Below are 15,280 nucleotides of genomic sequence, written 5' to 3'. Positions count from 1 at the left end.
GTACAGCCAGTCTAATAATTCCTCTTTCTCAATATTTAGCCCATCCAGTATCTCAACTACCTCCTCTTTCACTGTGACTTGGGCAGCATCTTCTTCTTTGGTAAAGACAGTTGGAAAGGACTCATTTCGTACCTCAGCCAATACTCTGCCTCTGTTTGGATAAATACTTTTGTACACTTTGGCTTGCTGTGCACTTGACCTTTGATGTCATAATATGCAAATAAGGTTTTTGGGAGTAGCTATTTTATACACCACATTGAACATGGTGTCAGAAGAGAGTATCCGGGATTTGAGAGAATTTCGATAGCTGTAAGACAGACAGATGTGCAAAATATCAGAGTTTACAACAACTTCACATAGGACATTGACAGCTGGGTCAGTCATTATGGTTTTGAATTTTCCAGTAGCTGCTCCTATGGAAATGAAGGGAGATTTGATAGTGAATTGGCAATTCTTCCAGTCTCAATGGCAGTATTAGGAGATTTCCACAGAGTTGGACAAGAAACTTGAACAGATAAGAGTAGCAACTCTGCTGTCATTAATGGGGAAAGGATGTTACAAGCTGTATTGCATTCAAGATCACACTGAGGGGATGAAAAGCAAGGGAGATTTTGGAGGCCATGAAGACCCATTTTGAACCCTCTACTCATTTTATTTAAGAACGCCATGTGTTTAACACTAGAGCTCAGGGAGAGAGGGAGAATACTGATCAGTATGTGACTGTACTGAGGTGGCTAGCTGAGTGTTATGAGTTTGAGCAACTGAAGGATGCTGTCATCAGAGACAGGATTGTCCCAGCAACAAAAGATCCTACTGTGAGTGCACATCTGCTAAGAGAAGAGAAGCTTTCTCTCAAGAAAGCTACTGACATGTGCAGAAGCTCTGAGGTGACTAATCAACAGCTGAAGAATATTGATGGGAGAACTGACAAGGCTGTGCACTGTGCTGAGAGGCAGTCCAAGTCATCCACGCACAAATCAATGATGAAAAGGAAGGACAACTTTCAGAAGGGCCGGCAGAAAGATCAAGGTCAGTGTACTGGATGCAAGTACTGTGGGGGACACCACAAGAACGAAAAGGAAGCATATCCAGTGTGGGGAAAGTAGTGCTCTAACTGCAAGAGGCTGAACCACTTTGCACACAAATGTTTTGCTAGAAAGAAAAGCAAACCTGTAAAGGTGGTTGATGGAGAGATGTCTGACCCTGATTGTGACAAATCACTCTACACCCTAGAACGTGTCGGTGCCATCAAGTCTCCAGGTAGAAAGTGGTTTGTGACTATTGGAATGATGACTGCAGAAGGAGAGCATCAAGCTAATGTGAAGTGTCAGATAGACACTGGTTCTATGAGCAACATCATGAGCTTCGCAGACTTGTGTGAAATCGCTCAAGACGGTGACCTGAATATGAAGCAGTCGAAGGTAAAGTTGAGGCTCTATGATGGAACGATGCTCACCCCAAGCTGAGAGTCCAATGCAATGGGAAAAAGGAATTTCAGTTCCAGACAGTGGACACTGAGCAAACTCCCCTCATCTCGGCTGAAACAAGTCAAAAGCTTGGACTCGTAACTCTTCATGTACCAGAGGAGATTTGCAGTGTTTCACATGACACCAAGCCATTGTCTGCTGAACAAATCCCGGAAGATTACAAAGATATTTTCACAGGTCTTGGATGCCTTCCTGGTGAATATCATCTTGAAGTAGATGACAGCATGAGGCCAACTCAACATCGTCTGAGGGGAATTCCAGCTGCCCTCAAGTACAGCCTGAAAGATAGAGGAGCAAGAAAATGACCACTCCTACACACTGGATTAGCAGCATGGTAGCAGTGAAAAAAGCTGGAAAGCGGAGAGTGTGTTTCGATCCAAAGGAACTCAATAAAGCTTTGAAGAGATCTCCCTACCCTTTTCCAACCACTGAAGAGATTCTGATGAAAGGTCATCGACCTGAAACATTAACTTTGCTTTATTCTGCACAGATGCTGCTTGACCTGCTGAGTATTTTCAGCATTTTCTGTTTTTGTTTGTGATTGAGAAGATTCTTCTTTAACTTGCTTAAACAAAGGTCTTTACTACCCTAGATGCTAAGGATGGATACTGGCAAGTGAAGTTGGATGAAAGCAGCAGCTCTCTGACTACCTTATGGATGCCATTTGGGAGCTACAGATGGTTGTGCATGCCATTTGGCATTTCTACTGCTTTAGAACAGTACCAATGCAGACAGCATGAGATAGTCAATGGTCTACCAGGAGTTGAAGTAATTGTGGATGATCTTCTGGTCTATGGATGTGGAGATACGGTGGAAGATGCCATTGCAAACCATGATCAGAATTTAGTGAGACTGCTGGAGACAGCTCGCCAGATGAACCTGAAGCTGAACAAGAAAAAATTACAGCTGAAGATGGCTGAAAGTCAGGTCCATTGGCCATGTACTGACAGCTAAAGGACTTCACCCTGATCCTGCAGAAAAGATGCAGCAAACAACAGATGTGAAGGCAGTTCAACAATTTGTTGGATTTATGAACTACCTAGCCAAGTTCTTGCCCAATCCATCATCAGTGTGAACCTCTACGCAAGCTCACTGCAAAGGATGTTCAGTGGTAATCAGGCACAGAATAAGAAGCAGCTCTCATTCACATCAAACAACTAGTGACGACAATGCCAGTGCTGAGGTACTATGATGTCAACGAGGAAGTCACTCTGCGGTGTGATGTCAGTGAAACAGGACCTGGAGCCACCCTCATGCATTCAGAGCGTTAATGCAAACTGAACAACACTAGGCACTTTTCGAGAAAGATGTCTGGCTATTGTCTTTGTTTGTGAGCATTTCAACCAGTACCTGTTTGGTCGAGAGAAAGTGATGGTAGAGTCTGACCACAAGTCACTTCAAAACATCTTTCTCAAACCGCTTCTAACTGTTCCAAAATGTTTGCAAAGGATGTTATTTAATTTGCAGAGCTATCACTTGGAAGTGCATTACAAGCAAGGGAAGCAGATGTACATCGCTGCTGAGAGCTGCGCTCCCTTTGAAGGAAGTTGATGATGCTAATACCGAGTGCGAAATCTTCCAGATTTGACAAGAAGCAACAGGACAACATGGTCAGGAAGTCATCAAACCAGCAGAAACATTGAATCTGACAGACAAGCGTCTTGCTCGGAGCAAGCAAGCTACACAACGAGCTGCAACTCTTCAAGTGCTACAGAAAGTTGTGATAAATAGATGGCCTGAAACCATCAAGGGCACACATGTTGCTATAACCAAGTGCTGGGCATAGAGAGATAAAGTGCCAAGGTGGCATCTTGTACAAAGGGTCTTGGGTCATTAGTGCAAAAATATAAGAGTTGCCGAAGCACGTCCATGCAAGCCATCAAGGCATTGAACCTAGTCTGTGGAAGGTAAGAAATGCTCTACTGGCCAAACATGAACAATGAGATTAAGGACCACATTAGCCCTCATGACTAATGATATCCCAGACAGACCATGGATGAAGCTTGGAATAGACCTCTTCACTCTTACTGGAACTGATTATCTCGTCACAGTCCACTACTATTTGGACCACTGGGAGTTAGACCGACTGATGTCAATAACTACCATCGTGACTGTAAAATGCATGAAAGCACAATTCAGTCGTCATGGCGTTCCTGACATTATGATGAGCAACAATGGTCCTCAGTTCACGAGTGAAGAATTCAGACACTTCATGAACGACTGGAAAATTCAGCACTACACATCATCTCCAGTCAAATGAAAAGGCTGAGGTGGATAATAAAGAAATTTGCTAGAACTGGCACAGATGTGTACAAGGCAATCTTAAAGAGGAGAAATATACCTTCTGAAGGCATGAAAAGTAGTCCAGTCCAGCAACTAATGTCATACTGCACCCAGACGACTCTTCCAACAGCCAAGAAACTACTGAAGCCAGAGGTGGTGTCAGGTGATCCAAGTTAGCCAACTAAACAAGGAACTGAACGACCATCAATCCTACGGCGAGTAACTCACCTCCTGACTCCCCAAAGCCTGTCCACCATCTACAAGGCACAAGTCAGGAGTGTGATGAAATACTCTCCACTTGCCTGGATGGGTGCAGCTCCAACAACACTCAAGAAGCTCGACACCATCCAGGACAAAGCAGCCCGCTTGATTGGCACCCCATCCACAAACATTCACTCCCTCCACCACCGATGCGCAGTGGCAGCAGTGTGTACCATCTACAAGGTGCACTGCAGCAACGCACCAAGACTCCTTAGACAGCACCTTCCAAACCCGCAACCTCTACCAACTAGAAGGACAAGGGCAGCAAATGCCTAGGAACACCACCACCTGCAGGTTCCCCTCCAAGTCACACACCATCCTGACTTGGAACTTTTTTGCCATTCCTTCACTGTTGCAGGGTCAAAATCCTGGAACTCCCTTCCTAATTGCACTGTGGGTGTACCTACCTCCCATGGACTGCAGCAGTTCAAGAAGGCAGCTCACCACCACCTTCTCAAGTGCAATTAGGGATGGACAATAAATGCTGGCCTAGCCAGTGACACTCACATCCCATGAACGAATAAAAAAAAGTCTCAGATGTCAACCTACTGCAACCAACGCAACAGATGTTCTGCAACAATCACCGCAGCAACAACATTCCTCAGAGAAGGAACACCAGCAACATTACCCAGCAGACACCAGGCAAACTGCCAACAACTTGCATACAAACCATAAAATGACCCAAATGCTTTAAAGATTATGTGTGAAATGTGTGTCACGGGACATGCAAATTTTAAAAGACAAAAGCAGTCTTCTTTTTATGAAAGGGGGTTGTTTGGATAAATACTTTTGTATACGTTGGCTTGCAGTGACCTCTGATGTCATGGTATGTAAATAAAGATTTCTGGGCAGTAGCCATTTTAAACACCACATGGAACCGCCTCAATGCATACATCCCCATGTTAATAAGGCTTAATTTTGTCCCCAAAGTCAGTGCCCACCTATTAACCAACCGTTCATTAGGCGCCACCAGTTTAGGTAGTGCCCACGTGCAATATGTGTGAAAGTCCCATCTCGAGTGAAGGGGCGGGGCCAAGGGCTGACTGACACGCCTGCAGACCAAACGCCAGCTGGCGTCAGACCTACCCCAGAGATGCAGTAACGCGTCACTGTGCTTTACCCAGCCAATTAGCGTGCTAGACGCCGCCCCCTCTCACCTGAGTGCCGTAAAAGATGGAGTAAGCGACCAGCCAGATGGAGGCGGTGTACACGATCACCGAGCGGAGCGACAGCTTTGGAGAGATGACTGTAAATTCGCGACACAACGGGGAGTGCCGATTTTGCTCGAAGATGATGCCGCGGCCGTTAATGTCCCTGAAATTCGCCGCCATCTTTTCCACCGATAGCCCTTGACAGGTTGCCACGTCACGTGACCGTACGTTCGGCGTAAACGTCAGCCCATCCGCTGCGTCTGATAACGTGACTATGTACACAGACACACACACCATCTCCCCCCACCATCACTGGGGCAGCCTTTTAAAGGGACAGTCCACCCCTGCTCAAACCTATAACAGAAAATCTTCAAGCTGAGGTATAGTGCAGGGTGCACTTATACTGTCACTTCTGTGGAAATGGCAATAGTTGAAGAAATCTTTAGCACTGATGTTGCCTTGATGTGGCAGGTAAGGTACCAAAGTCACCACAGATACTGCCTGGCCTGCTGATTATTTTCAGCATTTTCTGTTTGCATAACAGATTTTCAGCATCCGGAGTATTTTGCCTTTGCAAGATACTAGAGTCCGTGCTAAAAGATCAGGAAACAAAACTTATAATAATGGAGAATATAATAAAATAGCTCGAATTCCTAAAAGGAAGGTGATGTTAAACAAGGCTTATTAAATTTTTGAAGCAACAACGTGCTAGAAAAGGGCAGTATAGACAATGTGGTATGCATAGATTTTTAGAAAGTCTGTGATAAGATGCCACATAAGGGACTTGTGACTAAGATCAGGATGTATGGTGTGGTATGGATGTGTGAAATGGTACAATTTGGAAGAATAAATGAGGAGAGGCAATATAAAATAAAGGATACAATTCTAAAGGAGGTGTAGGAACAGGGAGACCTGGGGGTGTATGTGCACAAATCGTTGAAGGTGGCAGGGCAGGTTAAGAAGGTGGTTAATAAGGCATTTGGGAGACTGGGATTTATAGATCGAGGCATAGAGTACAAAAGCAAGGAAGCTATGATGAACCTTTATAAAACTCTGGTCCAGCTTCAACTGGAGTATTGTGTCTCAATTCTTGGCACCACCCTTTCGGAAGTATCTGAAGGATTTAGAAAGGGTGCAGAAAAGGTTTATAAGAATGGTTCCAGGGATGAGAAACTTCAGTTATGTGGATAGATTGGAAAAGCTGGGGCTGTTGTCCTTAGAGAAGAGAAGTTTGAGAGGAGATTTGATAGAGGTGTTCAAAATCATGAGCAGTCCAGGCGGAGTAGTTAGAGAGAAATTGTTCCCATTGGTGGAAGGGTCAAGAACCAGAAGACACTGATTTAAGATGTATGGCAAAAGAACCAACAGTGACATGAGGAAAATCTTTTTTTTGCAGCAAGTGGTTAGGATCTGGAATGCACTGCCTGAGAGTGTGGTGGAGGCAGATACAATCTTGGTTTTCAAAAGAGAATTGGATAAGCACTGAAAGGGAAGAAAAATTGCTGGGCTACGAGGAAAGGCTGGGGGAGTGGACTAAGATTTGCTCTTGCAGAGAGTTGGTACAGACATGATGGGCCAAATGGCCTCCTTCTGCACTGTAACCATTCTATTATTCTATGAGTCAGTGGTCAGGCAGCAGAATAGATTGAAAAGTGCCAACCACCACCTTAAATATCCACTCCCTGTACCACCGGCACACAGTGGCAGCAATGTTTATCATCAACATAATGCATTGCAGCAACTCGCCAAGGCTTCTTTGGCAGCACATTCCAATCCTGCAACCTCTAACACCTAGAAGAACAAGGGCAGCAGACACTTGGGAACACCATCACCTGTAAGCTCCCCTTCAGATCACATTCCATCCTGACCTGAAAATATATAATCATTCTTTCATCATTGCTGAGTCAAAATCCTGGAACTCCCTACTTAACATCACTGTGAGTGTACCTTCACCACACGGACTACAGCCATTCAAGAAGGCAGCTCACCACCATCTTTCAAAGGCAATAAAGGATGGGAAATAAATGCTGGCCTTGCCAGCGACGTATACATAAGGAAATATGTTGGCTACAAAACAAAAAACAGATGGTAGGAATTAAGGGAAGTTTCTAACTCTAGCAGAAAGTGGCAAGTGGTGTTCCACAGAGCTGCATGATGGGACCACTGTTTTTCACCACATGCATAAATGATTTGGATTCGGGAATTGGAGGTATGGTGTCAGAATTTGCAGATAATACAAATTGGTATTATCTTGAAATTAATTTCAATATAAGAAAGTGTGAGGTAGTTCATTTTGGTGGGAAGATTAAGGAGACAAGTTATTAAATGGGATGAAAAGTTCTGGGAATGCCAATACATAAATTATTGAAAGTATCGACGCCAGTTGGTAAGGCCATAATGAATGCAAATGAAGCAGTGGGGTTCATTTCTAGAGAAATAGATTACAAAAGCAGGGAGGAAATGTTAAATTTAGACCACAGTACCATGTTCAAAAAGTATATTGAAGTACTGGAAAATGCAGATAAGCTTTACAAGGATATTACAACATTTCAGAGGATGCAACTATCAGGAAAATTGAGCAAGCTGGGGCACTTTTCTCTGGAAAAGAGATTAAGAGGAGACCTGATAGAAGTCATTAAAAATATAAAGGGCATGCGGTGAAACTGTTTCCACTTGAAGGTGAGTCCAGAACAAGGGGGCATAGAGATCAAATAAAGAATTTAGGAGGAATTTCTTTACATAGAGAGCAGTGAGAATGTGGAACACACGGCCATATGGAGTGGTTGAAGCAGACTGCATTGATGTATTTAAGGGGAGGCTTGATTCATACAAGCAGGATAAAGGTGTAGAGGAACATGGAGGCAGAGTGGGAAGAGGTAATTAGAATGGGCGGAGGCTCGTGTGGAGTATAAACATCGGCCTAGGTCAGTTGGGCTAAATGACCTGTTTCAGTGCAGTTAATTCTATGTCATACAGCACATAAACTCAGTGTAGTGGTGAAAGAGTGCTGCACTGTTAAAGGTCCCATCTGTCCTCTTGAGGCACTATTCAAACAAGGACATGTTTCAATGCCTAGGCCAACATTTATCCATTAACCAACGACACCAAATACACATTAACTAGTCACTTCACAGTATAATCGTGGATGAGGAAGGCCATTTGGCCCTTTTGATTTATACATCCTGATAGATCCAAGCATTCCACTCCCATTGTATTATCTAATTGTTTCTTAAGTTAGTCCAGGACTTTTCTCTTCACTGCTCCATGTGAACATTTATTCGTGTCAGTTGTGCCTCAGTGAGTAGCACTCTTACCTCTGAGTCAGCAGGTCACAGGTTTGCGTCCTACTCCAAAGACTTGAGCACATAATCTAAGCTGACACTCCAGTGCAGTACTTTTGGAGGTGCCGTCTTTTGGATGAGATGTTAAACCCTGTCTGCCCTCTCAGGTGGATATCAAAGATCCCATTGCACTATTCAAAGGAGTACAGAAGAGTTCACCCTGGTTTCCAGGCCAATATTTCTCCTTCAACAGGCATCACTGGAACAGATTATCTGTTCATTATCACTGCCCTGTTTGTGGGATCTTGCTGTCTACAAAGTGGCTGCCATGTTTCCTACATTAACCGCAATGACTACACTTCAGAAGTACTTCATAGGCTGTAAAGTGGTTTGGAACGACCTGAAGTCATGAAAGGTGCGTTAGAATCAAAGCCCATCGTGTCTGTGCCGGCCAAAAAACAATCCACCCATTCTAATCCCACCTTCCAGCATTTGGTCCATAGTCCTGAAGATTATGGCACTTGAGGTGCATATCCAGACTCCTTTTGAACGAGTTGAGGGTTTCTGCCTCAACTACCCTTTCAGGCACTGAGTTCCAGACCCCAACCACCCTCTGGGTGAAAAAACCTTTTCTCATCTCTACTTTTTCTACCAATCACTTTAAATCTATGCCCCCTAGTCACTGACCTCTCTGCTAGGGTGATATAAATGCAAGCCTTCTTTTGAACCAGTCAGTTTTCACTTACTTAACCTTTTGTCGCAGTTAAACTCACAATGCAATGTTTGAGCAAGTGCCTGCTCCTCTGGCTCTGTTATTCCAGCTGTAAATGAGGGTGCAGAAATATTTGACATTGATCTTCCCAACATTTAACTAGAGGAAATTGCAGTTTATCCAAGACAAGCAACACAGAGGCAGTAGAGGGGTGGAGACCGTGGTGAAGAGGTAAAGCTGAGTGTCCTCAGTGTACTTGTGGAAGCTGACCCCGTGTCTGTGGATGATATCGCAAAGGGGCAGAACATATTTAAGGAAGAGGTGGGGGCCAAATAGTTTCTTGAGGGACTCCAGACTTATTAGTGTGGGGGTGGATGAGAAGCCCTTGCTGGAGATCCTCTGGTTGCAATTGGATCGGCAAGAGTGGAACCAACAATGCAGTCCCACAGAACTGGAGAGTGGAGGACAGGCATTGGACGAGGATGCTGAGGTCGACCATGTCAAAGGTTGCAAAGAGGTTGAGGAGGCTGAGTACGGATAGTTCACCTTAGTCACAGAGGATGTCGTTTGTGATTTAGATAAGGGCAATTTAGTGCTGTGGCAGGGACGGAAACCCAGTTGGAGGGGTTCAAACATGGAGTTGCAGGAAAGATGGGCATGGATTTGGGAGGTGACAACACATTCAAGGACTTAAAAAAGGAAAGGCAGGTGAGAGATGGGACAGCAGTTTGCAAGGACAGAAGGGGCAGGGGTGTTTTTTTTGAGGAGGGAGGTGATGATGGTTTTGAAAGGGTGAGGGACAGGACCTGAAGAGACGGAACCATTTACAATGTCAACTAGCAAGGAGGTCCGGAAGAAAAATTGGGTAGCAATGGGGTCAACGGAGCCCAAGAGGAGCCCAGCACGTCAGTGCAAAAGAAAAAGCTGAAGCATTCGCAATCATTTTCAGCCAGAAGTGCTCAGTGAATGATCCATCTCGGCCTCCTCCTGAGGTCCCCAGCATCACACATGCCAGTCTACAGCCAATTCGATTCACTCCACGTTATATCAAGAAACAGCTGAATGCACTGGATAAAGCCAAGGTTATGGGCCCTGACAAAAGTCTGGCTGTAGTACCGAAGAACTAGCCGTGCCCCTAGCCAAGCTGTTCCAGTAAAGCTACAACATAGTCATCTACCCGACAATGTGGAAAATTGCCCAGCTATATCCTGTCCACAAAAAGCAGGACAAATCCAATCTGGCCAATTACCACCCCATCAGTCTATTCTCAGTCATCAGCAAAGTGATGGAAGATGTCATTGACTGTGCTATCAAGTGGTTCAGCAACAACCAACTCACCAAAGCTCAGTTTGGGTTCTGCCAGGGCCACTCGGCTCCTGACCTCATTACAGCCTCAGTCCAAACATGGACGAAAGAGCTGAATTCTAGAGGTGAGGCGAGAGTGACTGCCCTTGACATCAATGCAGCATTTGATTGAGTGAGGAATCAAGGAGCCCAAGCAAAATTGGAGTCAATGGGAATCAAGGGGAAAACTCTCCACTGGTTGGAGTTATACCTAGCACAAAGGAAGATGGTTGTGGTTGTTGGAGGCCAATAATCTCAGCCCCAGGACATTGCTGCAGGAGTTCCTCAGGGTATGACTAGGTCCAACCATCTTCAGTTGTTTCATCAATGATCTTCCCTCCATCATAAGGTCAGAAGTAGCTCACTGATGATTGTACAATGTTCAGTGCCATTCACAACTCTTCAGATACTGAAGCAGTCCATGCCTGCATGCAGCAAGACGTGGACAACATTCAGACTTGGGCTGATAAGTTGCAAATAACATTCGCGCCACACAAGTGCCAGGCAATGACCATCTCCAACAATAGAGAATCTAACCAATGCAAAAGCAAAATACTGTGGATACTGGAAATCTGAAACAAAAAGAGAAAATGCTGGAAATACTCAGCAGGTCAGGTAGCATCTGTGGAGAGAGAAACAGAGTTAATGTTTCAGGACTGTGGGACCTTTCATCAGAACTGACAAAAGTTAGAAATGTAATAGGTTTTGAGCAAGCAAAAGAGGAGAGAGGGGAGAAGAACAAAAGGGAATGTCTGTGATAGGGTGGAGGGCAGGAGAGATTAAATGAAAAAGGGTTTCATGGTACAAAGCCAAGGGGAGTGGTAATGGGACAAGTAAAGAAACAAAAGATGTGTCTAGATGAGGTGCAAATGACAAGATAGAAGCCAACCGAATGCAAAGTAAAGGGATTAAGAAAGAAACAAAGATGGATAAAAAAACACTTAAAAAAAGAAAAAAAATGGTTATGATCTAAACATATTGGACTCAATGTTGAGTCCAGAAGGCTGTAAAGTGCCCAGTCGAAAGGTGAGGTGCTATTCCTCGAGCTTACGTTGAGCTTCATTGTGGAACACTACAGCAGGCCAAGAACAGAAAGGTCAGAGTGGGAGCAAGGCAGAGAATTAAATTGACATGTGACGGGAAGCTCGGAGTCGTGCTTGTGGACTGAATGGAGGTGCTCCACAAAGCGGTCACCCAGTCTGCGTTTAGCCTCCCCAATGTAAAGGAGACCACATTGTGAGCAGCGAATACTGTATACTGAATTGAAAGAAGTACAAATAAATCACTATTTCACATGGAGGGAGTGTTTGGGGCTTTGAATGGTGAGAAGGGAGGAGTTGAATGTGCAGGTGTTGCATCTCCTGCACATGCACGGAAAGGTGCCAGAGGAAAAAGGGGAGGTGTTGGGGGTGACTGAGGAGTGGACCAGGTTGTCGCGAAGGGAACGGTCCCTTCGGAATACTGAAAGGGGAAGGGAAGTGAATATGTGTTTGGTGGTGGTAGAACACTGGAGATGGCAAAAATGATGCAGGATGATCTGAATATGGAGGCTGGTGGGGTGGAAGGTGAGTACAAGGGAACCCTATCAACATTCTGGGAGGGAGGGGAAGGGTAAGAGCAGAAGTACGTGAAATAGATCAGACATGGTTGAGGGCTCTGTCAACCATGGTAGATGGGGAATCCTAGGTCGAAGAAAAAGGAAGACATATTGGAAGTATGGAAAGGTGCATTGTCCGAACAGATGCGACGGAGGTGGAGAAACTGGGAGAATGGAATCGAGTCATTGCAGGAAGTGGGGTTTAAGGAAGTATAGTCCAGATAGCTATGGAGTCTGTGGGCTTTTAGTAAATACTGGTAGATAGTCTATCCCCAGAGATGGAGACAGAGAACTCAAGGAACGGACAGGAAGAGTCGGAGATGGAACATGTGAAGGTGAAAGAAGGGTGGAAATTGGAAACAAAGTCAATGAAATTTTCCAGTTCAGGGCAAGATCAGGAAGTGGCATCAATACAGTCATCGGAAGAAGAGGAGAGGGAGGGGACCTGAGTAGGACTGGAACAAAAATGTTCCACATATCCCACAAAAAGGTAGGCTTAGCTAGGACCCATGCAGGTACCCCTAACAACACCTTTTATTTGGAGGAAGTGAGTGGAGTTGAAGGCGAAGTTGTTCAATGTGAGAACAAGTTCATCCAGGTGGAGGAGGGTTGTAGTGGATGGGGGACTGGTTGGGCCTCCGTTCAAGGAAGAAGCGGAGAGCCCTCAGACTGTCCTGGTGGGGTGTGGAGGTGTAGAGGGATTTGACATCCATGGTGAATAGGAGGCTTTGAGGGCCAAAAAACTGGAAACTGTTGAAGTGACGGAGGGCATCGGAAGAGTCATTGATGTAGGTGGGAAGAGACTGAACAAGGGGAGTAAAAATAGAGTCGAAATAGAAAAAAATCAGTTCAGTTGAGAAGGAACTGGCAGAATCAATAAGTCAGCCAGCGTAGTCTTGTTTGTGGATTTTGGGAAGGAGGTATAAACAGGCTGTATGAGGTTGAGGTACAATGAGGTTGGAGGCCTTGGAGGAAAGATCTCCAGAGGAGATGAGATCAGTGACAGTCATGGATACAATGGCTTGATGTTCAGTGATGGGGTCATGGTCCAGGGGGAGGTAGGAGGAAGTTCCAGAGAGTTGGCATCTGGCCTTTTCTAGGTAGGGGTCAGTGCACCAGACAACAGCGGCACTTCCCTGTCAGCAGGTTTGATGATGATGTTAGGGTTGGACCTGAGAGAACAGAGTGCAGCAATTTCAGACAGGACAAGATAGAGGGAGCAGAGAAATTGAGACAGCCAATGTCACGCCGGCTGTTCTCAATGAAGAGATCAGAGGGAGGGGAAGAAGCCCGAGGGAGAATACTGGAGACAAGTAAAAGGGTCTGCTGTGTGGGGGGATGACTCCTGGCCAAAGCAGTGGGTGTGCAGGCAGAGGCGACAGAAGAAGAGCTCAGCATCATGCTGAGTTCGAAATTCATTGAGGTTGAAGCTGATGTTTTTGTTGAGTACAGATCGTTCACAGTCAGAGAGGGAAATGTCGGAAGGGATCGTGAATACACAGCAAGGCTGTGAAGAAGAGATGAGGTCAGAGGGAAGGAAAGGGGAAGAAGGATTTAGGGGGATGTTGGTGCCCATAAATTGTTGAAGCTTGAGATCCTTCACACCTGAAAGGAAGATAAAAAGTTTTTTGTTAAAGCACCAGATGAGGTGAAGGATGAAATGAAACTGTGAAGCAGGACAGCTTTGAGAGAGTGAGTTGGCGCTGCAGAAGAGAGAGGTCGAGAGTGTGCATGTGGCAGGATTTGGCAAGAACAACAGGCCAAGGAATGCTGAATGTCAAGGAGATATCTGTAAAAATGGGTGGATCCAAAACATGAAGGGTGAAATTTCAGTTGGAATCCATGTAGAATAAATCGGAGCCGGAGAGAGTTGCTGAGAATCTAACCACTTTCCCTTGATGTTGAACGGCATTAACCATCGTTGAATTCCCCACCATCAATATCCTGGGAGTTACCATTGAACAGAAGATTAACTGGACTCGCCTTATAAATATTGTGGCTACAAGAGCAGGTCAGAGGCTGGGAATTCTGCGGCAATTAACTCACCTCCTGACTTTCCAATGCCTTTCCACCATCTGGCAGGCACAAATCAAGAGTGTAACGGAATACTCTCCACTTGCCTGGATGAGTGCAGCTGCAACAACACTCAAGAAACTCAACACCATCCAGGACAAAGCAACCCGCTTGTTGGGCACTCCATGCACCACCTTAAACAATCCTTCCTTCCACCACCGGCGCACCATGGCTGCAGTGTGTACCATCGACAAGATGCACTGCAGCAATTCGCCAAGCCTCCTTTGACAGAACCTTTCAAGCCCGCAACCTCTACCACCTAGAAGAACAAGGGCAGCAGATGCATGGGAACAACACCACTTGCAAGTTCCCCTCCAATCCACACACCATCCTGAATTGTAACTATATTGCCATTCTTTCACTGTCACTGTGTCAAAATCCTGGAATCCTTTCCTAACAGCACTGTGGGTGTACCTACACCACATGAACTGCAGTGGTTCAAGAAGGCAGCTCACCATATCCTTCTCAAGGGCAATTAGGGATGGGCAATAAATTCTGACCTTGCCGGCGATCCTCACATCCCATAAACAAATAAATTTCAAAAAAGGGAATGGGGGTGAATCTCATGGACAAGCTGAGCCCAAAGAGGGAGATAGGAATGAACCCAGGGACCAACATAGATTCAGGCCTAAGGCAGGGGGAAACCTAGGTGGCAGTTTGACTTGGTGAACAATGGGAAGTGAGGGAAGCTGAAAGGATGCTCTTAACCTTAGTGACAAGTCTGTAAGCTCTTAGTGCTTGTTGTTGGAGATGAGAGTGGAGTGGGCAGCAGAGAGAGATTTAAGGGATTTGTTTGCAAATCCCTCCACGGCCTCACCCCTCACTATCTCTGTAATCTCCTCCAGCTTCACAATCCTCCGAGATATCTACACTCATCTAATTCTGGCTTCTTGAGCATTCCCAATTTTAATCTCTCCACCATTGGTGGTCACACCTTCAGTTGCCTAGGTCCTAAGTTCTGGCATACCCTCCCTACACCTCTTACCCCCTCTACCTTGCTTTCCTCCTTTAAGACACTCGTTAACAGGCTTTTGGTCACCTGATATAATCTCTCCTTTTGTGGCTTGGTGTCATATTTTGTTTTATAATGT

General features: G+C 45.3%; 1 protein-coding gene and 1 long non-coding RNA gene across 2 annotated transcripts in view; one reads left to right on the top strand and one right to left on the bottom strand.

Annotated features, from left to right (window-relative positions):
• pigh (phosphatidylinositol glycan anchor biosynthesis, class H) overlaps window positions 1-5,425 on the bottom strand; it is a 26,517-nt gene extending 21,092 nt beyond the window's left edge. The window contains exon 1 of the mRNA XM_068039627.1: window positions 5,189-5,425. Coding sequence (XP_067895728.1) covers window positions 5,189-5,362 — 174 coding nt within the window. The 5' untranslated portion in view covers window positions 5,363-5,425. The remainder of the gene's footprint in view (window positions 1-5,188) is intronic.
• LOC137373953 (uncharacterized) overlaps window positions 5,193-15,280 on the top strand; it is a 27,049-nt gene continuing 16,961 nt past the window's right edge. The window contains exon 1 of the long non-coding RNA XR_010975742.1: window positions 5,193-5,653. This is a non-coding gene — a long non-coding RNA (uncharacterized lncRNA). The remainder of the gene's footprint in view (window positions 5,654-15,280) is intronic.

The sequence above is a fragment of the Heterodontus francisci genome, chromosome 9 (genome assembly GCF_036365525.1).
Source record: "Heterodontus francisci isolate sHetFra1 chromosome 9, sHetFra1.hap1, whole genome shotgun sequence".
NCBI classification, from domain to species: Eukaryota; Metazoa; Chordata; class Chondrichthyes; order Heterodontiformes; family Heterodontidae; genus Heterodontus; species Heterodontus francisci.
The sequence above is the reverse complement of the archived record's forward strand: the minus strand, read 5'-3'. Positions and strand labels throughout refer to the sequence as shown.